This window comes from Pristiophorus japonicus, chromosome 5, assembly GCF_044704955.1.
Source record: "Pristiophorus japonicus isolate sPriJap1 chromosome 5, sPriJap1.hap1, whole genome shotgun sequence".
In the NCBI taxonomy this organism is placed as follows: Eukaryota; Metazoa; Chordata; class Chondrichthyes; family Pristiophoridae; genus Pristiophorus; species Pristiophorus japonicus.
Genome location: NC_091981.1, coordinates 35,366,023 through 35,392,415, shown reverse-complemented (window position 1 = coordinate 35,392,415; position 26,393 = coordinate 35,366,023). Strand labels below are relative to the sequence as shown.

The 26,393-nt window shown below is 45.2% G+C and overlaps 1 protein-coding gene across 1 annotated transcript; it reads right to left on the bottom strand.

Annotated features, from left to right (window-relative positions):
• pigm (phosphatidylinositol glycan anchor biosynthesis, class M) lies at positions 1–26,302 on the bottom strand. The gene is made up of 5 exons (XM_070880512.1): positions 25,828–26,302; positions 13,094–13,680; positions 9,972–10,230; positions 8,510–8,611; positions 1–6,284 (listed from the first exon to the last, which is right to left on the bottom strand). Exons 1-5 carry the CDS (start codon positions 26,047–26,049, stop codon positions 6,117–6,119), a joined length of 1,338 nt encoding a protein of 445 aa, XP_070736613.1. The 5' UTR covers positions 26,050–26,302; the 3' UTR covers positions 1–6,116.
• Between the last annotated feature and the right edge of the window lie 91 nt (positions 26,303–26,393).

Sequence of the window (26,393 nt, the reverse complement as noted above, 5' to 3'; positions counted from 1 at the left end):
TGTACAAATAGCATTTTATTACATGAAAATGTACAAACAATGTATATAACACAGATTGATTTTGATGAAGTCAGTGGCATCTGGCAAATTTCACAAAGCATGGTGAAAAGAACATTCCGGGACTTCACAGACCGGTGAATTCAGCTATCACAGCAGAGGTTAAAGCCCCGGAATCAATGAAACCATGGGATGCTATAATGTAGGGGTTAGGATCTATATGGGTGGGTGGGTGGGAGGGGGGAGAGGGAGAGGAGGAGGAGGAGAGAATTAAATAGGACCAAATAGCCTTCCTCAGCCATAATTATTTTGTATTTGGTTAGGTGGGGAGAAAGGGAGCATATGTTTCAACTAAAATGAAAAATGAACATTATGGTGTAAAAAAATGTGCATGTAACAAGGGAGATAATCAGACACGTATTTTATATTGAGCTGCAGTTGTATTAACAAACGTGTCTGTAGTATAGTCTTGCATATAGCATGTGTCATGCATTAAGGGCATCCCTAGAGCTCAAGAAAAAGCTCAAATTCAACACTTGCCTCACGGTTTGATCTCAGCTCTACTTCCCATCTTTGATTTCTGTTTCTATGTATAAAATATGTGCAACTTATGATCAGTTGCAGGATATGGTGTAAGTTTTTTTTAAGTTATGCTTTGAGATGGATCTTGCTATAAGGAAATGTTTTCTAATTACTATGACTTTACTGACAAAAAGGCTTGTATCTCAGAAAAAACCTTGTTCAAACAAAAATTATTTGGATTTTCACTTTTTCTTTCATTCAAAAAAATGCCACTCAAAGCTGTGGGATACTTCAAGTTTACTTCACTATTACAACATAAAAACACTCACGCTACCAGGTGATAGTTCAAGCAAAAATATCAGAGTCCAGTTATCTTGATCTCACTTGCTTAAACATTATCCAAATGAAAGATGTCTGAGACAATACATGATAATAGAAAATCAGCTGATCCCAATTTCCTTGGGAACTGGTGTGAAGTTGCAGCACAATCCCTATGGGAGCTCTGGCCCCAAGCAAGGATTTCAGTTGGGTAGGAGGTTAATTGCACCCACCTTTCCCTGTCAGCTAGACCTATCAAAAAGAGGCAAGATGGAGTCAGCTGCCTGAATTCCTGTTGCATCTCATGCCTCGAACACAAATACCGGCATTTCAATACAATTGAATGGCGGCAGTGGGGTCCACAGGAGTCTGAGATCAGCCCTCAACTTTTTGTTGGAGCTACTAGATTTACCGGCTTCTACAAACAGCTGGACAGTGCTGCATTCTCCACTTAGTGGATACCAATACTGGCATAGCCGCGCCCTAGTACAATGTAAATTGCCTGACCCCTAGAAATCCAGTGGAGACTTGGAATGCAGGTCACCTACAGGCAGCGTTTCCCACTCCAACAAGGGAAGGCGAGCAGGATTGCAAATTTTCAGCCCATCCTTCGTCCCTGAGCAAGATAATCAATGAAGAAGTTAACCAGCAAGTGTCAAATAGCAGAATGAAAAACTAGGTTGCAGACAACCTGTTAAGAGACCAACTTCGCCCAGTCAAAAAGAAATATCATGGTAATTTTTATGTATGTAACCCTTGGCAATCTGTATCACACCACCACCAGAGGGCCTACCTGTTGAAGTCCCAAGGGATCCCAGCATCCCTTAGGAGCACTGTATATAAGCAGGCCTCCCACGCTGCACCAGCAGTCTGGAGTTCAATTAAAGGAGCTAAAGTCACACTCATTGCATGCAGTAATCAGTTTCATCCTTTATTATGAGCTTAATAATTGGCGATGAGTAACGAACAACCGTGCGAAAATGCAAAGAACTGTTCGTATCCTGGAGAAATTCTCAAAAGGGGATGATTGGGAGGCCTTCGTGGAGAGACTCGACCAATACTTTGTGGTCAACGAGCTGGAAGGGGATGAGAACACTGCCAAACGAAAGGCGAGCCTCCTTACCGTCTGTGGGGCAACAACCTGTGGCCTCATGAAGAATCTTCTAGCTCCGGTGAAACCAACAACCAAATCCTATGAAGAATTGTGTACGCTGGTCCGGGAACATCTAAATCCGAAGGAAAGCATTTTGATGGTGAGGTATCGGTTCTACACGTGTCAACGGTCGGAGGGCGAGGAAGTGGTGAGCTACGTCGCCGAACTAAGGCGCCTTGCAGGACATTGCGAATTCGATGGATTCCTTGAACAAATGCTAAGAGACTTTTTTGTGCTTGGCATTGGCCATGAGGTTATCCTTCGCAAACTATTGACTGTTGAAACACCAAATCTGAGCAAAGCCATAACGACAGCCCAGGCATTTATGTTCACCAGCGATAATTTTGCAGCATAAGGCGGTTTCGGCTAGTACTTTGCACAAATTAACTCGTTTTCAAGCAGGAATATACATGGCAGAACGTACACACCGACTGCTGCCCGACCTCAGATGACACATAGTCCGCCATCAATCGTTAATGCGAGGCAGTTAACACCTTGTTGGCGTTGTGGAGGTGATCATCGGGCCCATCAACGCTGCTTCAAGCACTATGCGTGCAATGACTGCAGAACAATGGGACACCCTCCAGCGAATGTGCAGGCGAGCTGTAAACCCTGCAAACCACCACATTGCAGAGGAATACCGATCCATGGTGGGTCAGGCTGAACTAGAGACTCGAACCGAAGAGGCAGAAGTGTACGGGGTATACATCTTCATCACGAAATGTCCACTGATTATGCTAAAAGTTGAACTGAATGGAATTCCAGTATCCATGGAACTGGACACAGGTGCGAGTCAGTCTATAATGAGCAAAAAGGCCTTCGACAGGCTGTGATGCAACAAGGCACACAGTTCCAAGCTCAGCCCCATTCACTCCAAGCTAAGAACTTACACCAAAGAGTTGATCCCTGTAATTGGCAGCGCAGAAGTAAAATTCCCCTATGATGGAGTAGTGCACGAACTCCCACTATGGATCGTGCCAGGGGATGGCCCCATGCTGTTTGGCAGAAGCTGGCTGGGAAAAATCCGTTTGAACTGGGATGACATTCAAGCGCTTTCGTCCGTCGACGATGCCTCGTGCTCAGGTTCTGAGTAGATTCCCATCGTTGTTCGAGCCAGGCATTGGAAATTTCTTGGGAGCAGAGGTGCAGATCCACTTGGTTCCCGGTATACGATCCATCCACAAGGCACAGGCGGTACCGTATATGATGCAAGAGAAAATGGAAATTGAGCTGGACAGACTGCAGCGAGAAGGTATCATCGTGCTGGTGGAATTCAACGAGTGGCCCAGTCCGATTGTCCCAGTACTCAAAGATGACGGCACGGTCAGAATTTGTGGGGACTATAAAGTAACGATTAACCATTTTTTGCTACAGGACCAGTACCCGCTACCCAAGGCAGACGACCTATTTGCGACCATGGCTGGAGGAAAGACGTTCACCAAGTTGGACCTGACCTCGGCCTACATGATGCAGAAGCTGGAGGAATCTTCGAAAGGCCTCACCTGCATCAACACGCACAAAGGTCTGTTCATCTATAATAGATGCCGGTTTGGGATTCGTTCGGCCGCGGTAATTTTCCAACGGAACATGGAGAGCCTGCTAAAGTAGGTTCCACGCACCGTGGTTTCCAGCATGACATACTGGTCACAGGTCGGGACACCATCGAACATTTGCAGAATCTGGAAGAGGTTCTAAGTGGGCTAGATCGTGTGGGACTCAGGTTGAAACGCTCGAAGTGTGCCAGAGGTCGAGTTCTTAGGAAGAAGAATCGCAGCAGATGGCATCAGACCCACCGACGCCAAGATGGAGGCCATCAAGAACGCGCCGAGACCACAGAACGTGACAGAGCTGCGGTCGTTTCTGGGACTCAACTATTTCGGTAATTTCCTACCCGGGTTAAGCACCTTGCTCGAACCCATACATGTGCTACTGCGCAAGGGAGACTACTGGGTATGGGGGAATTTACAAGAGGCTACCTTTGAGAAAGCCAGAAAGCTGTTGGGTTATACAGAACAAGCAGTTTGTTTGAACCTATGTAAACAATTAGTGCTAGCTTGTGATGCGCTGTCATACGGGGTCGGGTGTGTGTTACAACAGGCTAACAGGGGATTTTGCAACCTGTCACCTATGCGTCCAGGAGTCTGTCCAAGGCCGAAAGACCCTACAGCATGATTGAATAAGCTCTGGCATGTGTTTACGGGGTGGAAAAAAAATGCACCATTATTTGTTTGGTCTCAAGTTTGCACTAGAAACTGACTATAAGCCGCTCATAGCTATTCTCAGGAAGCAAAGGGATTAATACCAATGCCTCTGCCCGCATCCAAAGATGGGCGCTCACGCTGTCGGCATACAACTATGTAACCTGCCACAAACCGGGCCCAGAGAACTGCGCTAATGCTCAGTCGGCTACCATTACCCACCACCAGGGTGGAAATGGCACAGCCTGCAGACTTGCTCTTGATGATGAATGCATTCGAAAACAAAAAGTCATCCGTAACGGCCCGTCAGAACAGGACCTGGACGAGCCAGGATCCTTTACTGTCCATGGTAAAAAAAAAACTGTGTCCTCCATGGGAGCTGGTCCAGTGACCCAGCGGAAATGCAGGAAGAGATTAAGCCGTTCCACAAGCGCAAAGATGAAATGTCTTTACAGGCAGACCGTCTTTTGTGAGGTAATCGCATGGTCTTGCCCAAGAAAGACAGAGAAACGTTCATACGTGACATTCACAGCACCCACCCAAGCATAGTAATGATGAAAGCTATAGCCAGATCCCATGTGTGGTGGCCTGGTATTGACTCAGATTTAGAGTCATGAGTGTGCCAGTGCAACACTTGCTCTTAACTGAGCAATGCACCCAGAGAGGCACCGCTAAGTTTATGGTCATGGTCCTCCAAGCCATGGTCTAGGATCCATGTTGACTTTGCGGGCCAATTTCTAGGCAAAATGTTCTTGGTTGTTGTGGATGCTATTCAAAATGGATTGAATGTGTAATAATGTCTGTAAGCACGTCCACCACCACCATCGAAAGCCTACGAGCCATGTTTGCCACACACGGTCTGCCTGATGTCCTTGGCAGCAACAATGGGCCATGTTTCACCAATGCTGAATTCAAGGAATTCATGACCCGCAATGGGATCAAGCTCGTCACATCTGCCCCGTTCAAGTCCACATCCAACGGCCAGGCAGCACGGGCAGTTCAAACCATCAAGCAAAGCTTGAAACGCGTGGCGGAAGGCTCCCTGCAGACCCGACTGTCCCAAATCCTGCTCTGCTACCGCACCAGACCCCACTCGCTCACCGGGGTTCCCCCAGCTGAGCTCAAAACAAGGCGCTCTCTTTTGTCCACCTTGATCTCCATGATCATGTCGAGGGCAGGCGGCATCAACAAAGCATGTACCATGATCGCGCAAACTTGTCACGCAATATTGAGGTCAATGATCCTGTGTTTGTACTCAATTATGGACATGGTCCCAAATGGCTTGCTGGCATGGTCATAGCCAGAGGGGAGTAGGGTGTTTCAGGTCAAATTGGCCAATGGACTAACGTGCAGAAAACATTTGGACCAAACCAAATTGCAGTTCACCAACAGCTATGAGCAACCCGAAGAGGACACCACCAACTTCGACCCTCCAATACACATACAAGTGGCAACCGACATCACGGTTGACCACTAAGGCTGAATTCACCATCCCCAGCAGCCCAGTGAAGAACCAACCAACTCACCCACACCTGCATTTGTACCGAGGCGATCGACAAGGGAGTGAAAAACCCCAGATCATCTCACCGTGTAAATAAGTGCACTATTGACTTTACGAGGGAGTGATGTTATGTATGTAACCCTTGGCAACCTGTATCACACCACCACCAGAGGGCTTACCTGTTGGAGTCCCAAGGGATCCCAGCATTCCTTGAGAGCACTGTATATTAGCAGGCCCCCCACGCTGTACCAGCATTCTGGAGTTTAATTAAAGGAGCTAAGGTCACACTTACTCACTGCATACAGTACTCAGTTTCATCCTTTATTATGAGCATAATAGTAATTAATCATGCATAGGATCAGAATCCATTTTGTGTATTATCCATGAAGTAAAAGGCAACACACTGAGCAGCGAAGTGTTTCTGCTGTTATTCGAGCTTTGTTTTTGTCTGCAATTCTCTTTTCTTGTAATTTGAAATCAATACCAACAGAATGAAACAGTTGATGGAAAGAAATGCCAACCCAGCCATCCAGATAAGTAGAAATGTATTCTGTCCTTCAAACTCCAGGTAATATGCAGGGACGAGCCATAATCCCTAGATTGACAAAATCAAAACAAAACCAATCAGAGAAACCGGGCTCCAGACCCAAACAGCAACAACAACTTTTATTTATATAGCGCCTTTAACGTAGTAAAATGTCCCAAGGCGCTTCACAGCAGTGTTACAAGACAAAACAGATAAATTTGACACCGAGCCATAAAAGAAGAAATTAAGGCAGATGACCAAAAGCTTGGTGAAAGAGGTAGGTTTTAAGGAGTGTCATAAAGGTGGAGGTAGAGAGGTAGAGAGGCGGAGAGGTTTAGGGAGGGAGTTCCAGAGCTTAGGGCCCAAACAGCTGAAGGCATGACCACCGATGGCTGAGCAGTTATAATGAGGGATGTTCAAGAGGGCAGAATTTGAAGAGCATAGACATCTTGTGGGGTTCTGAGGCTGTAAAAGATGAGATAGGGAGGGGCGAGGCCATGGAGTGATTTGTAAACAAGGATGAGCATTTTGAAATCGAGGCTTTGTTTAACCGGGAGCCAATGTAGGTCAAAAAGCACAGGGGTGATGATGATCGTGACTTGGTGTGAGTTAAGACACAGGCTGTTGAATTTTGGATGACCTCAAGTTTACATAGTATAGAATGCATGAGGCCAGCCAGGAGTGAGTTGGACTAGTCAAGTCTAGAGGTAACAAAGGCATAAATGAGGGTTTCAGCAGCAGAAGAGCTGAGGCGGAGGCTGACAATATTACGGACGTGGAAAAAGGTAGTTTTAGTTATACCACGGATATGTGGCCGGAAACTCATTTCAGGGCAAATATGACACCTAGGTTGAAACAGTCTTGTTCACCCTCAGACTGATGCTAGGGAGAGGGATGGAGTCTGTGGTTAGAGAGCGCAGTTTGTGGCGGGGACCAAAGCTAATAGCTTCGGTCTTCCCAATATTTAAAATCGTGATTTTATACAAACGATATGCTATTAGCATCTGATGAAGTTTTTTTTTTTCTAAAACTATTTTATCTTCCACTCTCCCTCCCCCTCCCCCCCCCACAAATTTTGTCTTCCTGCAACGTCAACATTGGAGCGATCAGGCAGACAACCAACTACAAAGCAGCCCCCATTCTGAAACTGGCTACCAGCAGTCCAAAGACTAATCTCCTGCCAATTTCCTATTTTCTTCTGTGGGAAGCAGTTGGCCTTTGACCAGCCTTTCCCCACAGTAGCTCATTTCAGACAGGGAACTCAGGGTGTGAAAGAATCGTCATGTGCCATCGCTCACTGATAGTCCAACACACCTAATTCAGTGTTTTATGGACATGGCCAAAAACAAGTTTCAAAGAGGTTTCCCACTCCTCTGCTAATAGCCACGAACTGCTCAGCCTTTTGAGGCCAACTGTTTTGGTGATTAACCATTTTTCCCGCTGGTTAAACCACCTTAAAATCCATAAAGTTGACTCACTTTTACATTAGCACCCCCACCCCCCATCTTGCATTCATATAATCCCTCATGTAGAATCTGTCTCATTGGAAAGAGCTTTGAAAGAGATACGTGGATCCTGAGCATTGGGATTGAAGGGGCAAAGATGGGGAACCAAAGGCACAGTTAAAGAGAGGTGTTGTGACGGCAAGGAGGAGGGATGGAGGTAGTAAGGTGCAGGGAACAGGGTACAGAATTCCAGAGGGTGGGAGCATGGTGGTTTGTGATGCTGGCCTGGAGGGAGTAAGTGTTGAGTGCATCTTTCATGCAATGCTATAAGATGGATTGAGGCCTTGTTGAGGTTTGAAAGCAAGGTTCAGAGTTTTGAATTAGTGCATGAGAAGCCAGTGGAGCTTGGAGAGGACAGGGTGATGGGAGTATGAGACTTTTCACAAGTGAGGATGCGGAGAGCAGTGTTTGGATGAGTTGAAGCCTGTGAAAGGTTGGTGGAGGAAGGCTGGCTTTAAGGGCATTGGAGAAGACAACCTTGGCAAGATGAAGGCAATGGATTAGGATTTTGGCAGCAGAAGGGGGAGGTAGACAATGCTGTAGTGATGCAACAGCCAGTGGGCCCATTCCCATAGCAATGCTATGGCCAGCCAGGAGGAGTTGCACAAGAGCAGTCCAGCAATAATCTTACTGCCATTTCAATGAGCCCACAATACTGCAGTTTTAATCGTTTGCGAGTTCACATCAAAATCTAACCAAATATTCTAGGTACAGGGCACAGCAGATACATTTGTGGTGTTTTTATGCGGCGGCATTAAGGCAGTGCTACAGTATAGCAATAGTACTAACCTGACCAGTGAACCACAAAGATAGCAGCACAATGCCTCTTCTCCAGGAAAGTGTCAAATTTGGAAGAACCACTGGTAGCAGACACAAGTACCACAGGAAGTACTAAAATTGTAAATAAATGCGACGCAAGTTATTTTAACACATTCAATGTACTTTTCACTGATTCTATCCTCTCCTGCCACAAATAACTGTGAAAGTTTACAAACATTCAGATGCATGAAATGCAGATTCCATTCCACAATACTGTAGAATTCCATAGTGCAACCATCAATCAATGACTGCCACTTTTCAGCCAAACATGTTTATATCACTGCTACTTACAGATCCCTGTAAATGTCTGAGTGATGTAGAAATATATTTGTATTTTAAAAAAGTTCAGTGAAACATGCAACATAAATTTATTGTGGTTAATGTCAAAAAAACTATTTCATGTATATCCACAATTTTCTTTATAAGATAGTGTCTCAAAGAAAAAGAGGGGTCGGGGGAGGGGGGGTGGCAGGGGAATTCTGAAAGAATTCTATCTCATTTGCATTTGAATGAATCAACGCTATCCGTTTCCACCGTCTCCCTAGACAGCCTGTTCTATAGATTTATCTCTTGCTCACTGAAATAATGGGTGAATTTTAATGGGTGGATTGGGGTCACGTGAGATGTTAAAATTTTATAATTCTCAAACCCAACCTGCTCACTTCCGGGTTTAATGACCCGGCACAAGGGACTGGCAGCCAACCCGTTCCCAGAATGCGGGATGGAAATTTAATTATTTTAATGACGCTGGCAGCCTCTAATTTAACCTGCTTTGCAGGTTTAACCCTGGTCGGCTGGGTTTTCAGAACCTTGGGAAACCCGGCAGCTGAAGGGAGGCAAGTTTACAGTTGCTTCTGGGCCAGAAGGAGCAGGAGTGCTTCGTCCCACCTCCACCCAACCTCCTCTTCCCATACAAAGACCCCTGGGACGGGGATCGGACTTCGCCCAGGATCGCCCCGTGCTCCCCCCACCCACCTCCACTTGCAGGCTCCCCATCTTCTCCTGCGCTCTGCTCCGGAGTCCTCCCCCCCCCCCCAACTGGAAGCCAAGCCTGTCAATCCGGCTGACTTCTGGGCAGGTAACCAGTCAAAGAGAGAAAGACACACGCTGTGGAGTTATAATTCCACAGCATGCGGGGAAACCCGGACTTCCGGTTTCCCATCCAAAACTCCCTCCCACCCCCTCAATATAGGGGCCAATGTGTCCGTAGATCAGTTTTGAATTTACCCCCCTACAAGCGCAGGCTGTGTCCTCTGGTTCTACTGTTCTGGACAAGGTGAAATAGTTTGTTATCTTCTACACTATCTGATCCCTTTACAATTCTACAAACAGAATGAAATGATTCAGTCTGGTTTATTTGAAGTTCTAAAATGGTCATTTCTCACTTTGTTCAGGAGGAGAGCGCCCAAAGGGAGAATTTCTTCAGACTCACCTGTGACGTGCACACTTTGTTGAAAGTGACAAAAATGGCAGTGTGAAGGAAGCAGCAAAACGTCAGGTCCTTGTAATAAGCAAAAGACGTGATGAGGAGCAACAGGATCTGTGGGAGGAAAGCAGCTAGTCCCAGAGCAGAGCTCCACTCGCTCTCTGCAGTCAAATACAACATGTAGAAATACGGGGAGAAGTTGTGGCGAATGTCTCTTCGTGTTAAGTGGTAAAAGTACGTGTGCTCCAGAAATTCCCAGCCATATCTAGAAAAAAAATCCACAAGGACTGTAAACAGAGACTGTACGTGTTATAATCAAGGAGCTTGTAGGAATGCTATTTTTCATGGATGGTAATTTTACTGTGCAAGTGCAAATTAGGTACCAATGAGGATTTAAAAAGTAAAGCAGACATTATACTTATCCCAAATTATAAAATCAGATTTAATATGCAGAACAGTGGGCGGTAGGAGGGAGGACTGTGACATTCTCTGCTAGGTTTAAGTTCACACCCACGATTCTCCACACAGAGAAGTTTTCTATTCTGAGGTTTGGCATTGAGTTGAAGTGCTGTGCAACGGCTAAACACATCAGAATGGGGGTAAAAATATAGGAGATTCAGTCATCCTTCACAGCTCTTCACTCCTCCTGCTGGATGAAGCAATGCTGACAGAGGCTGAGAAATGTCCAGCCTGCACTCCTAGCTGGAGAAGATCCGCAGTGCGATGAGGGTGAGAGAAGAAACCCACATGTACTCAAAGTTAAGGCTCTCCTATATTTTGCTACCATATTCTCATATATTGCATAGGTACAGCCTAAAGCAATGTGTAAGGATATTTAAAATCAGTTCTTATTGGCAAATTGAAAGGCGGGTTTTCCAGGTTTTATTTTTAATGTAAAAAGAGAAAACAAAGTAGGGAATAAACTGGTACTTCTCTTTGACAGAGCATTGATACTAGCCAAGGGGACCACAGCTTGTTGCAGTATTAATCATTCTTTGGTTATTGTTCCACACATTCTGCTCCCCCAATTCCCCCCACAATCACTTCCTAGATCATTTTTAACCCTTCCACTGTTACCTTTCAGACACGTGTGCCTTATTTATACCACCAAACCAATTCCCATTCCATCGTTTAACCTGGTTCCTTTGCTCCCGACTCTGCCCATTTTATACTAGGAGACACATGCAGCAACAATGGAATAACTGTGAATGTGCAATTTGCTCATTCACAACTTGCAGTGAAGGCCCTGACAGGCTTGCAACCAGATCCATGATAGCTGACCCTGTGCAAGTGACATAAAGCCAGCAGTTTCATAGAATCTTACAGTACAGGTGGCCATTCAGCACATTGTGCCTGTGCCAGCTCTTTGAAAGAGCTATCCAATTAGTTCCACACCCCTGCTTTTTCCCACCGTAGCCCTGCTTTTCAAGTATATATCCAATTCTTTTTTGAAAATTACTACTGAATCTGCTTCCACCACTCTTTCCAGATCACTGCAAATCGCTGCGCAAAAATAATTCTCCTCTCTGGTTCTTTTGCCAATTACCTTACATCTGTGTCCTCTGGTTACTGATCCTCCTGCCTGTGGAAATAGTTTTGCCTTATTTATGCAATCAAAACCCCTCATCATTTTGAACATCTCTTAAATCTCTCCTTTGCCTTCTCTGCTCAAAGGAAAACAGCACAGTGGTTCAGAATCGGCTAAACATCCTAAAAACTACTGTGGATGGTTATTGCCGAAAAGTAATAGACTGTCCAATCAGTTCCAGCAAGGCAAAACAACGCAGTCGATCAGACTAGCTTCAAACAGATACAGGAAACTTTTGATTAACAAAACCACAAGAGAGGGAGAGCAGCAAAGGACTACAGAAAGACGTTCCGAAGGACGACAGAAAAACATCCCGAAATCCAAAATACCCGAACCTCACTCGTGCATTTCCTGATTCGGGACTTCGGAAAGATGTTCCGAAATCTGTAAATACTCTAAATCCAGAACAGTTTCTGTCCCTCGGATTTCGGACGCTCGACCTGTACCATTCTAGTAAATCTCCTCTGCACCCTCTCCAAGGCTTTGAAATCTTTCCTAAACTGTGGTGCCCAGAATTGGCTACAATACTTCAACTGAGACCCAGCCAGTGATTTATAAAGGCTTAGCATAACTTTCTTGCTTTTGTACTCTATGCCTCTATTTATAAGGCCAAGGATACCGTTTGCTTTCTTAATAGCCTTGCCACCTTCAAAGATTTGTGTATGTGAACAGATCTCTGTTCCTGCACCCATTAAAAATTGTAACATTTAGTTTATATTGCCTCTCCTCATTCTTCCTTTAAAAATGCATCGTTTCACACTTCTGTGGCAAATGTAATCTGCCATTTGTCTGCCCATTTCACCAGTCTATGTCCTTCTGAAGTCGACGACTATCCTTCTGACTGTTTACTACATTTCCGAGTGTTGTGTCGTTTGCAAACTTTGAAATCATGTCCTGTATACCCAAGTCCAGGTCATTAATATATATCAAAAAGAGCAGTGTTCCTAATAGCGGCCCCTGGGGAACACCACTGTCCTCCAGATACTTGCCTCCAGTCTGTAAAAACCACCCCTCACCACTACTCAATGTTGTCTATCTCTCAGCCAATTTTGTATCCACGCTGCCAACTGCCTCTATCTCAGGGCCTTCAAATTTGCTAACAAGTCTCTTCATTTTATAAAATCGTATTTTTGAAAGTCCATATACACAACGTCAACTACATTACCTCCACCTATCTTCGCTGTAATCCAAAGATAATGGCACTGGTGCAGAGTCCTTTACACAACAGATTCCTCAGATGGCTGTTTTTCATACACGTGTTCAGTGAGTCTTGGCAGGCTATTTGAGACTGCGCATCACATCACAGCCCAGCCCAATCCTGCCCTCACCCAACAGTCACAGCTGTGCACTTTGCTGCGGTCACTGGAGATCAAGAATGGGAAACCCACCTGATTTTCTCTTCCCCAGTAACCCTTGCTACCTCTCGACAGATTAAGCAACTCAGCAAACAGGCAGTCAAACTTGGGACTTTCCTGGTCAGTATATCTCAGTGCATTTACTCACCAAGCTATCAGATGACAATGACTTTCAATTACTTTACCTGCAACAGAAGAGTAATCCGAGGGCAAGAAACACTAGTCCAGCAACACCAATGAATAGCAGCACCTCCCTATTTAGCAGTCTGACAACCAGCTTCAGGGATGCTCTCACATGGCTGTGAAGACCCGTGTCTTTTTTAAGGTAACTTTTACTCCTTATAGTCGGGCTATCATCCGCCGTTGTTTGCTGGTCAGTCTGGAGTGATAAGACGATGGGGAGTGCATAGGTCACTGGGTACATTTTCATATGTACGGAAAGCCCGTAAAACAGCGCAGCCAACACAATTTGCCTGCTCTCTAGGTAGTGCAAAGTAGCCAGCACCAACACCACCAGAATGGCTTCTGCGTTCCCTCTGCTCGAGACGGTCATTGGCAAGGGGTTGAAAAGCCATAGGCTGCAGTAGCAGCACGCTCTGTGGCTGTCCAGTCCTCGGAGGCACAGGATCCTGTGCATGAGATAGGCAGCAATGACATCACATATAATGAAGAGGAATTTCCCATATAATTCCGTGAGGTAGACGTTGGGCGTCAGCATCCATGCCAGCAATGGGGTGTAACGATAGGTTGCCCTTTTGTATGGAGAAGCCCCCTGAAAGCAAACAATAGGAAAATAAATTATTCACTCAATAATCAGTGATGTCGCCATGTGTACTTAGCATATTGGTATAAATAAGTTATTTAAAAAATACACATTATGCAGCATCTTTCTTGCATAAAACTCTTAATTTATCTTAATTTGCTCCTGTGTCAGCCACAACCATCATCATCATCATAGGCAGTCCCTCAAAGCAAGGATGACTTGCTTCCACGCCAATGAAAGACCTAATATTCCAGATCCCGAACTACATCGTGAAGGGTGGAAGATGCCTGTACTTGAATTTTTTTTTAAAAAACGTGTGGTGGCCGTTGCACATCAGCCACCACACGGGCTTGACAGAGCTAGGTCTTGGTCCAGTGGCAGCAATAGATTCGTAACCGCCAATACTTCACCAGGTTTTGTATATGCAACATGAATCTGCTTTCCCAAATCCCAAGTTTAGAAGGAGAATATCGATAATTTACTGGTAGCTATTTCTCCACCACAAGCTTGGCTGAGATGCTGGTATTTAGACAGCCAGAAGTATCACATTTCTATAAAGCTGTTACAACACCACTTTCAGTCACAACGCAGAGCATATTCAAAACTTTTCTGGCCAAGTAAGTTGCGCCCAGCTTTTTAAACACATCCAAAATCCAAAAATATCTCTACCTCTTGGGATTAAGAACAGCCAATGAGGGTAACAGTTAATTGAACCATCATAATATTAATATGGGAATGTCTGCAGTGTACTACAATCCTGATAAATGTAAAGACAACATTCCCCATGATAACCATCACACACTAATTATCCTATTTAACTTTTTTTTCTCTCATCATCTCTACAGACTGTTTTCACAAAATTTCTCTTCAACCCATTCTAAATTTTCAATTCTTGCAATAAACAGTACTTTTGAATAGAATCATAGAATAGTACAGCACAACAGTAGGCCATTTGGCCCATCGAGCCTGCGCCAACTCTTTCGAAGAGCGATCCAATTAGTCCCACTCCCCCACTTTTTCCCCATATCCCTGCAATTTTTTCTCCTTCAAGTATTTACCCAATTCACTTTTGAAGGCTAATCTGTATCCACACCCATCAGGTAGTGCATTCCAAATCCTAACCACTCGTTGCATAAAAAACTTTTTCCTCATGTCGCCTCTGGTTCTTTTGCCAATCACCTTAATTCTGTGCCCTCTCGTTATCAACCCTTCAGCCATTGAAAACAGGTTCTCTTTATTTACCCTATTTAAATCCTTCATGACTTTAAATACTTCTATCAAATCTCCTCTTAGCCTTCTCTGCTCCAAGGAGAACAACCCTAGCTTCTCTAGTCTATCCACGTAACATGGAGTTTGAGAGTGAAATATTCAAATCGGAAACGAGTGTGTTAAACTTAAATAAAGCCAATTACATGTGCTAAGGTAGATTGGGAAATTAGATTAAAAGATATGACTGTAGTTAAGCAGTGGCAGACATTTAAAGAAATATTCCAAAATTCTCAACGAATATACATTCCATTGAGAAATAAAAACTCCACATCCATGGTTAACTAAAGAAGTAACGGATAGTATTAGGTTAAAAGAGCTTATAATGTTGCGAACAATAGTAGTAAGCCTGAGGATTGGGAGAACTTTAGAAACCAGCAAAGGATGACCAAAACATTGATAAAAAGGGAAAAAGAGAGTAAACTAGCATGGAATATAAAAAAATGACTGCAAGAGCTTCTACAAGTATGTAAAAAGGAAGAGTAGCAACAAAAGCATTGATCCCTTAGAGGCTGAGACAGGTGAAATTATAATGGGGAATAAGGAAATGGCAGAGACTTTAAACAAATATTTTGTATCTGTCTTCACAATAGAAGACACAAAAACGATACCAAAAATAATGGGGAACCAAGGGGCTAATAAGAGTGAGGAACTTAAAGCAATTAAAATCAGTAGAGAAAAAGTACTCGAGAAACTAATGGGACTAAAAGCCAACAAATCCCCTGGACTTGATGGCCTACGTCCTAGGCTTCTAAAAGAGATGACTGCAGAGATAGTGGTTGCATTGATTGTGATCTTCCAAAATTCCCTAGATTCTAGAACGGTCCCAGCTGATTGGAAGGCAGCAAATTTAACCCCGCTATTCAAGAAAGGAGGGAGAGAGAAAGCACGGAACTACAGGCCGGTTAACCTGAGATCAGTCCTCGGGAAAATAATGGATTCCAGTATCAAGGAAGTGATAACAGGGCACTTAGAAAATCATAATACAATGAGGCAGAGTCAACATGGTTTTACGAAAGGGAAATTGTGTTCAACCAACTTTTTAGATTTTTTTGAGGATGTAACTCGCAGAGTAGATAAAGGGGAACCAGTGGATGTAGTATATTTGAATTTCCAAAAGGCACTCGATAAGGTGCCACATAAAAGGCTGCTATGCAAGATGGGGCTGGGGGAAATATATTAGCATGGACAGAGGATTGGTTAACAGACAGAAAACAGAGTGTAGGGATAGATGGGTCGATTTCCAGTTGGAAGGCTATAATTAGTGGGGTTCAGCAAGCATCAGTGATTGGGCCTCAGCTATTTACAATCTATATTAATGACTTAGATGAAGGGACCGAGTGCAATTTATCCACGTTTGCTGACGATACAAAACTAAGTGAGAAAATAAGCTGTGAGGAGGAAAGAGTCTGCAAAGGGATATAGGGCCCAAGTTTCCCAAATTAAAAACAATGGCACACACTCACCTGGACGCCCGTTTCTTTGTGGCCCCTCGGCGCTGAAAAAAAAAATCTAAAGTTTTCTTCAAGCATACGCACCTTCTCGTGCTGGCGCTACCCGAGTCAGTCTCACAGGGCGGGGCTTCGAGTCTGCGCCTGAAACGCACAGTGCATGCGCTCCAAAAAAAGCCAACGAATTGCACAAAAACATTTTTTTATAAAACACACTGCGCATGCAAAGTATTAAAAAATCAGCACGTGTGGGGACTGTGTGGATCACCATTGAGAATCCATTGGTGGCAGAGGTGGATTCGCAGGTAGGAAATACAGCTTCGATCACGAGATGGCTGCAAGGGAAGGGCGCAGAGAAGGTGAAAGGGGCAGAGACGGAGAAGGGGAAGCTGTAAGGGCCAAGAGATTTCTCGCGGAAGAAATTGAGACCCTGGTAGACTTAACTGAGAGTAGATGGGAAGTTCTTGAAAACAAGGGGAGCTTCGGTAAAAAGAAACTTAAACCCTCTGTACTCGCAAAAGCTCGGGACCAGGTTGCAGTCGAGTTTAATGGAATGTCCATCACCCCGAGAACCAGTGCACAGCTGAAAAAGTGGCAGGATCTCGGACAAGCAGTGACTGTAAGTAATAAGTTATATTTACATTTATTTGGGTTTTTAAATATATGTATATTTATGCATTGCAATAACATCTGTAAATGTGATCCGTGTATGTGTGTGTGCGTGTGTTCAGAAGGACCCTCTCTTTAAAAAGTTCCATTTTCATCTTTGCAGAAGATGGTGTCACAGATCAACCGAGAACGGTCACAAACTGGAGGAGGTCCGCCAAGTAGGCTCCAACTAACAGCCATAGAGCAGAGGATAGCGTCAGCGTCAATGATTAAATGTCACAGGAGAAGACCAATCATCAACGCGGAAGCTGGTCCCAGTTTTCCAATAGAGGGTAAGCCCTGCAAATGGTACAATCTGGGTTGGCTAAATGTTACGTACTGCGTGTGCTGCCTATGCTTCTCCTTCCTCAATGCTGCTAATCCAGCATCTATCTTTTGTTTCGCAGAGGTTGAGCATCAGGAGGAGACAGAAGGTGCACCTGACGTTGAAGGAATGTTCAGGAAACCACCACTCCAGATATTCCAAATCAGGAGAATGACGGGCAGCAAGAAGGCGTCAGTGACGAGATGGTTACCATGGATTTGGAGATGCTGAACCCCTCAAGAATTCCAACCCCTTTCATGAGTGAATCAAGTGACGGAACATTTCTAGGTGTGACATCTGAGGCTGCATGTCCAAGTGTGTCGCAGCAAGCCACACCTGCAAGACGTCAAAGGAGGGTGGACTATAGACCTGATGCAGAAACACAGGATTCGGAAAACATAGGACATCTTGCAGGGATGAGCGGGGAGAACATTCAACAATCGCTATTGCTCCTGGAAGCCTTTGGTGGGGTGAGGGTAGAGTTAGGGGGACTGTCATTACAGGTGGAAAGACTTTCGGGACAGATGAATGAGGTAGTAGCGGCAATAGGGGGGCTCACTCAGGCTGTCATTGATGCGAGGAACACTTTCTATTCTGCACCAAAATCAAGGGTTGATCCTGAGGCTGAGGATGATTACGAAGAGGAATCCGGGCCTTCCACAATGACACATTTTGGTTCTGTCCCTGTTGTAACCCAGCAGCAAGAAACGCCGCATCAGAAAAAAAATGATTAAATCTGGGGTTAAGGGGGGCAATGAAGCAGAAGTCTGCAACTACGGGCACGTGCAGGGGTAGTGACATCTACTGGGGCAGGATTGGCGCACAGCGCTAAGGAGGAGGATAAATGGCTTGTTTGTTTTTTGGTTGCTTTGGCTGATTGTTCTTTTGAAAGTTTGCCATGGTATTCATTAAAGTTTTTAAAGTGATGAAAGTTTAAAGATAAGTCATGTTAAGCTAATTACAACTGTGCTGTATAAATGTTTAATAAACATATCTACTTTGGAGTTTTAACCTGACTCCTGCACTTCATTTTTTAATGCTGCACTAATAAATATTATAGGATAAAGGAACGGACTCAACATGTAAAATGGCCTCACCCCTTGCAACCCATTAGTTTAAATGATACAGGAGCAGGTTCCAGTACCAAGGTGTTCATGGATACTGACTTGTTCTGGGTCACTGATACATCCACCATGGTCCAGCGTTGCATGTATCAGTGACCCAGAACAAGTCAGTATCCATGAACACCTTAGTACAGGAACATGCTAATTTAATTATCTCTACAAATATATTATTGTCCACCTAAGCATTCCAACACTATTAAAACATTAAAGATTTGTGGTGGGATTATTTAATAAATATAATGTAATGTCCAGACTTTTAGAAGTCACTGCTGCTTTCTTATGAGCCTGGAGTGTCTTGCACTGTCTTGTGTGTAGGACCTTCGGCCTGGGATAGCAGCGGGCCGCGTGGGTGGAGGACCTTCGGCCTGGGATAGCAGTGGGCCACTTGGTTGGATAACCTTCGGCCTGGGATAGCAGTGGGCCACGTGGGTGGAGGACCTTCGGCCTGGGATAGCAGTGGGCCACTTGGTTGGATGATCTTCGGCCTGGGATAGCAGTGGGCCGCGTGGGTGGAGGACCTTTGGCCTGGGATAGCAGTGGGCCTCGTGGGTGGAGGACCTTTGGCCTGGGATAGCAGAGGGCATCGTGGGTGGAGGACCTTGGCCTGGGGTAGCATTGGTCCACGTGGGTGGAGGATCTTCGACCGGGGATAGCAGCGGCTGGAGTCGACTTCGAGGATAATCAGGAGATGGCTGCCCTTGCTGATTTAAGAAGATGACTCCAATTTTTCTGCTGACTTTCCCAACCTGGTAGATGTACAAGGCTCCTTGGAAGATTTTGGGCCACCAAGAACACCGCTAGAAAAAGGTGAAGATTTTTTCTTTTACGGCCTGCTTACATTTATCATCACAGGAGCAGCATTATTGGTAAGTTTACATTTATCATTTTAATTTTATTTGCATATAGTTCATGTTGTCTTTTTAAATTTCCTAAAAGTTTAAGATTTCCTTCGGCCGAGGATAGGAGCAGGCCAGCACGGATTTCTCTAACTGCAGGTAAGGCTTTTTCCCCACGGTGCTTCTAGGGTCTGTGTGCCAGTTGAAAAAAGATTTGTTTGTGGTGAAAGTTGGCCTTATGCCCTGAAACGGCATGTAACCTTCTTTTACATGTACACTAACAAGTGAATGCATGGCACCAAACATTCTGCCGCTGGGAGTAGATGCCGCGCCCCAACATTGGGGAATCTTTTAACTAAGCTTCTGCAGCAGAAAAATCACTGGCCGCTGATTAAACGGCACCCAGTGCTGGTCAAAATTGGGGCCATAGACAGGTTAAGTGAGTGGGCAATTAAGATGGCAGATGGAGTATAATATGTGGTGATTAAATTTGCTAGGAAGAGTAGAAAAACAGAATACTTTTTAAATGGTGAGAAACTATTAACTGTTGGTGTTGAGAGTTGTAGGTGTCTTCGTACAGGAAACACAAAGAGTTAGCATTCTGGTACAGCAAGCAATGAGGAAGGCAAATGGCAAGTTGGCCTTTATTGCAACAGGGTTGGAGTACAAGAGTAAGGAAGTCTTATTACATTTGTACAGGGCTTTGATGAGACCTCACCTGGCGTACTGTGCAGTTTTGGTCTTCTTATCCGAGGACGATATTCTTGCTTTAGTGCCAATGCAACAAAGGTTCACTAGATTGATCCCTGGGATGAGAGGGTTGTCTTATGAGGAGAGATTGAGCCTATATTCTGTGGAGTTTAGAAGAACGAGAAGTGATCTCATTGAAACATACAAGATACTGAAGTTGGATTGACAGGGTAGATGCTGAGAGATTGTTTTCCCTGACTGGAGTCGGCTATTTAAGACGAGGAGGAATTTCTTCAGTCAGAGGATTGTGATGCTTTGGAATTCTCTACCCAAAGGGCTGTGGATACCAAGTTTCAAGGCTGAGATAGATAGATTCTTGTCTGGCTGGACCACATAAAGCATTATCGGGTCCTACTCTTGTCTGCCAAACCTGCTTAATATTCAAGGATCATTCTGGAATGCAAAGATAACCTCCAGCTACAATTCTCTACTGCCAACAATCTTCTTAAACCCCTTGCCCCTGTCTCCATCACACTCACCTCCAACAAGTGCATGGAGCTCTTGGATCAGCAGCCTCTGCCATTTCTGTTCCTTCCCCTCGCCCACCATGCCTAACTTCCTCGGAGGTTCCTCCCTGCCCTAACCCTGAACTCGCATATTTCTCTAGTTTCTCTCTGATCTCCCAGGCTCATCTTGTCCATGAGACCCACTTCCTGCTCCCTTGACCCTATCCCCACTAAACTGCTGACCACCCAACTTCCTTTTCTGGCTCCCATGTTAGCTGACATTGTTAACAGTTCTCTCTCCTCAGATACTGTACCCCTCTCCTTCAAATCTGCCATCATCACCCTTCTCAAAAAAAACAACCCTTGGTTCCATTGTGCTTGTAAGCTACCGCCCCCATCTCCGGCCTCCCTTTCATCTCCAAAGTCCTTGAACGTGTTGTCGCTTCCCAAATCCGTGACCATCTTTCCTGGAACTCCATGTTTGAATCTCTTCAATCTGGTTTCTGCCCCTGCCACAGTACCGAAACGGCTTTCATCAAAGTCACAAATGACACACTTTGTGACTGTGACAAAGGTAAACTATCCCTCCTCATCCTTCTCGACCTGTCTGCAGCCATTGACAGTTGACCATGCCATCCTTCTCCAACAACTCTCCACCATCGTCCAGCTGGGTGGGATTGCACTCGCCTGCTTCCATTCTTATCTATCTAATCGTAACCAGAAAGTCACATTATATCTGGTGTCCCCCAAGGATCTATCCTTGGCCCCCTCCTATTTCTCATCTATTTGCTGCCCCTTGGCGACATCATCTGAAAACACAGCATCCATTTCCACGTGTATGCTGACAACACCCAGCTCTACCTCACCACTTCTCTCGACCCCTCCATGGTCTCTAAATTGTCAGACTGCTTGTCCAACATCCAGTAATACATAAGAACATAAGAACAGGAGTAGGCCATCTAGCCCCTCGAGCCTGCTCCGCCATTCAACAAGATCATGGCTGATCTGGCCGTGGACTCAGCTCCACTTACCCGCCTGCTCCCCATAACCCTTAATTCCCTTATTGGTTAAAAATCTATCTATCTGTGATTTGAATACATTTAATGAGCTAGCCTCAACTGCTTCTTTGGGCAGAGAATTCCACAGATTCACAACCCTCTGGGAGAAGAAATTCCTTCTCAACTCGGTTTTAAATTGGCTCCCCCATATTTTGAGGCTGTGCCCCCTAGTTCTAGTCTCCCAACCAGTAGAAACAACCTCTCTGCCTCTATCTTGTCTATCCCTTTCATTATTTTAAATGTTTCTATAAGATCACCCCTCATCCTTCTGAACTCCAACGAGTAAAGACCCAGTCTACTCAATCTATCATCATAAGGTAACCCCCTCATCTCCGGAATCAGCCAAGTGAATCGTCTCTGTACCCCCTCCAAAGCTAGTATATCCTTCCTTAAGTAAGGTGACCAAAACTGCACGCAGTACTCCAGGTGCGGCCTCACCAATAGCCTGAACACTTACAGCAGGACCTCCCTGCTTTTGTACTCCATCCCTCTCGCATCGAAGGCCAACATTCCATTCGCCTTCCTGATTACCTGCTGCACCGGCAAACTAACTTTTTGGGATTCATGCACAAGAACCCCCAGGTCCCTCTGCACCGCAGCATGCTGTAATTTCTCCCCATTCAAATAATATTCCCTTTTATTGTTTTTTTTTCCAAGGTGGATCACCTCACATTTTCCGAGATTGTATTCCATCTGCTAAACCTTAGCCCATTTGCTTAACCGATCTAAATCTCTTTGCAGCCTCTCTGTGTCCTCTACACAACCTGCTTTCCCACTAATCTTTGTGTCATCTGCAAATTTTGTTACATTACACTCTGTCCCCTCTTCCAGGTCATCTATGTATATTGTAAACAGTTGTGGTCCCAGCACCGATCCCTGTGGCACACCACCAACCACCGATTTCTAACCCAAAAAGGACCGATTTAGCCCGACTCTCTGCTTTCTGTTCGCCAGCCAATTCTCGATCCATACTAATACATTTCTTCTGACTCCGCGTACCTTTATCTTCAGCAGTAACCTTTTGTGTGGCACCTAATCGAATGCCTTTTGGAAAACATAAATACACCACATCCATCAGTAGACCTCTATCCACGGTGCTCGTTATATCCTCAAAGAATTCCAGTAAATTAGTTAAATATGATTTCCCCTTCATGAATCCATGTTGCGTCTGCTTGATTGCACTATTCCTATCTAGATGTCCCGCTATTTCTTCCTTAATGATAACTTCAAGCATTTTCCCCACTACAGATGTTAAACTAATCAGCCTATAGTTACCTGCCTTTTGTCTGCCCCCTTTTTTTTAAACAGAGGCGTTACATTAGCTGCTTTCCAATCCGCTGGTATCTCCCCAGAGTCCAGAGAATTTTGGTAGATTATAACGAATGCATCTGCTATAACTTCTGCCATCGCTTTTAATACCCTGTGATGCATTTCCTTGAGTCCCATTAGCCTGTCCAGCACTACCTCCCTAGTGATAGTGATTATCTTAAGGTCGTCCCTTCCCACATTCCCGTGACCAGCAATTTTTGGCATGGTTTTTGTGTCTTCCACTGTGAAGACCGAAGCAAAATAATTGTTTAAGGTCTTAGCTATTTCCACATTTCCCATTATTAAATTCCCCTTCTCATCTTCTAAGGGACCAACATTTACTTTAGTCACTCTTTTCCGTTTTATATATCAGTAAAAGCTTTTACTATCTGTTTTTATGTTTTGCGCAAGTTTACTTTCGTAATCTATCTTTCCTTTCTTTATCGCTTTCTTAGTCATTCTTTGCTGTTATTTAAAATTTTCCCAATCTTCTAGTTTCCCACTAACCTTGGCCACCTTATATGCATTGGTTTTTAATTTGATACTCTCCTTTATTATCCACGGTTGGTTATCCCTTCTCTTACCGCCCTTCTTTTTCACTGGAATATATTTTTGTTGAGCACTATGAAAGAGCTCCTTAAAAGTCCTCCACTGTTCCTCAATTTTACCACAGTTTAGTCTGTGTTCCCAGTCTAGTCTGTGTTCCCAGTCTACTTTAGCCAACTCTGCCCTCATCCCACTGTAGTCCCCTTTGTTTAAGCATCGTACGCTCACTTGAGACACTACTTCCTCACCCTCAATCTGTATTACAAATTCAACCATACGGTGATCACTCATTCCGAGAGGATCTTTTACTAGGAGATCGTTTATTATTCCTGTCTCATTACACAGGACCAGATCTAAGATAGCTTGCTGCCTTGCAGGTTCTGTAACATACTGTTCTAAGAAACAATCCCGTATGCATTCTATGAATTCCTCCTCCAGGCTACCCCGTGCGATTTGATTTGACCAATCGATATGTAGGTTAAAATCCCCCATGATTACTGCTGTTTCTTTTTCACATGCCTCCATTATACCCTTGATTATTGTCCGCCCCACCGTGAAGTTATTATTTGGGGGCCTATAAACTACGCCCACTAGTGACTTTTTCCCCTTACTATCTCTAATCTCCACCCACAATGATTCAACATTTTGTTCATTAGCCAATATCATCTCTCACAACTGCCCTGATATCATGAGCAGAAATTTTCTCCAATTAAATATTGGGAAGACTGAAACCATTGTCTTTGATTCCCGCCACAAACTGCATTCCCTAGCCACCGACTCCATCCCTCTCCCTAGCATCTGTATAGGCTGAACTAGATTGTTCGCAAACTGGGCGTCATATTTGACCATGAAATAAGCTTCCGACCACATATCCGCGGCATAACTAAAATCACCTATTTTTACCTCCGTAACATTTTCCCATCTCTGCCCTTGCCTCAGCTCATCTGCTGCTAAAACCCTCATCCATGCCTTTGTTACCTCTAGACTGGACTGCTCCAATGCACTCCTGGCTGGCCTCCCACATTCTACCCTACGTAAACTGGAGGTGATCCAAAACTCAGCAGCCTGTGTCCTAACTCACACCAAGTCCCATTCACCCATCACCCCTGTTCTCGCTGACTTACGTTGGCTCCCGGTTAAGCAACGCCTCAATTTCAAAATTCTCATCCTCGTTTACAAATCCCTCCCGAGTCTCCCTGCCTATCTCTCTCTAATCTCCTCCAGCCCCACAACCCCCTAGATGTCTGCGCTCCTCAAATTCTACCCTCTTGAGCATCCCTGATTAGAACTGCTCAACCTTTGGTGGTCGTATCTTCTGTTGCCTAGGCCTTAAGCTCTGGAATTCTCTCCGCCTCTCTATCCTCCTTTAAGACACCCCTTAAAACCTACCTCTTTGACCAGGCTTTTGGTCATCTGCCATAATTTCTTCTTATCTGGCTCGGTGTCAAATGTATTTGTTTTGTCATATAATACTCCTGTGAAGCGCCTTCAATGGTTTTTTAATTGATTACATCGTGGGCCGTCCCAACCTGTGTGAGAACACCACCGCAGGTCGGGGCTATAAATAGAGCTGGAGCGCTGGGCCCTGGAACATCGTGGGCGAAGGTGCGGCGAATGAGGGTATGGGGCCCAGAAGAGCCGCGGGCCCAGGGGCAGCACGGGCCAGCCCACACTGTGATGTGTGTGCGCGCACTAGGTCCGTGCAACAGAGCAGGTCTCCAGTCATCCTAGTTCAATCCTTACCAACCCTCGTCGAGCCATGTGGTGGCTGATGTGCAACGGTCACCACACATTAAAAAAATCTACGCACAGGCATCTTCCACCTGCTCAATTGGAGTTCAGGACTGGAACATCGGGTCCTTCATCGAAACATCTGTGAACTCTCGAGGAAGCAACTCATCTTCGTTCGAGGGACTGCCTATGAGAACATAGGAGCAGGAGTAGGCCATAAGGCCCCTCGAGACTGCTCCGCCATTCACCAAGATCATGGCTGATCTGATCATGGACTCAGCTCCACTTCCCCACAACGCCTTATTGTTTAAGAATCTGTCTATTTCTGTCTTAAATTTATTTAATGTCCTAGCTTCCACAGCTCTCAGTTCTAAATGGACGGCCCCTTATTCTAAAGATCATGCCCTCTAGTTCTAGTCTCCCCCACCAGTGGATGAAGAAGCGCCTTGGGTCGTTTTACGACGTTAAAGGCTCTATATAAATACAAGTTGTTGTCCAGTGATTCTTATGGAATAGTGGAAAAATACAGGAGCCAAACTCCTTCAAAGGAGTCAACAACTTCAAGAAAAGATGGGAGCAAACTGATGGGTGGAAAAAAACCACTTCACAGTCATTAAAATGCACCAGCTAAGAAGTGCTTTTGAAGTGAAGTTGTAAGTCTAGTTACCTGAGTGACAAACCGAGCAGCGTCCGTGAAGACGTGGTAATCCACATCCGTGTATTTAACCAGCATGGAGCGGTCCTGGTGCAGCCCGTAAAAGACGAGGCCGACGCGGATGCAGAGAGCGGCTGCGACCAGCCCAGCGTCCCTGCGGGTCCTGCCCGGGCCCACTGACAGGCAGAGTGGCGCCACCGCCCCTTTAACAGGTGGGCTTTTACATCGGCTCATTTTTTTTTAAGAGACGGTCCCTGCCGGATTGAAAGAGGAGGTTCGTTGGAAAGCGAAAGGGCGGCCTCTTTTTTTTAGGAGATTTGACTCCCAAGCAGTCGCCGGGCGGTAAGATAATCCGGTTCTTTTGGGCGTTTCTGCACGCCGGCCTGATGGGGGCGACAGGCGCAGCTGGAATGGGACAACCACGGCCAACGGCCCCTCCCCGACCTAACCCCATTACAGCACACGGGACGGACAAATCCCGCGGGTCGGCGCATGACGGTGCGCGAGGGCGGGGTCAGGTGACGCTGGCGCAAGCGCCTGCGCGGGGGCGGAGTCAGGTGACGCTGGCGCAAGCGCCT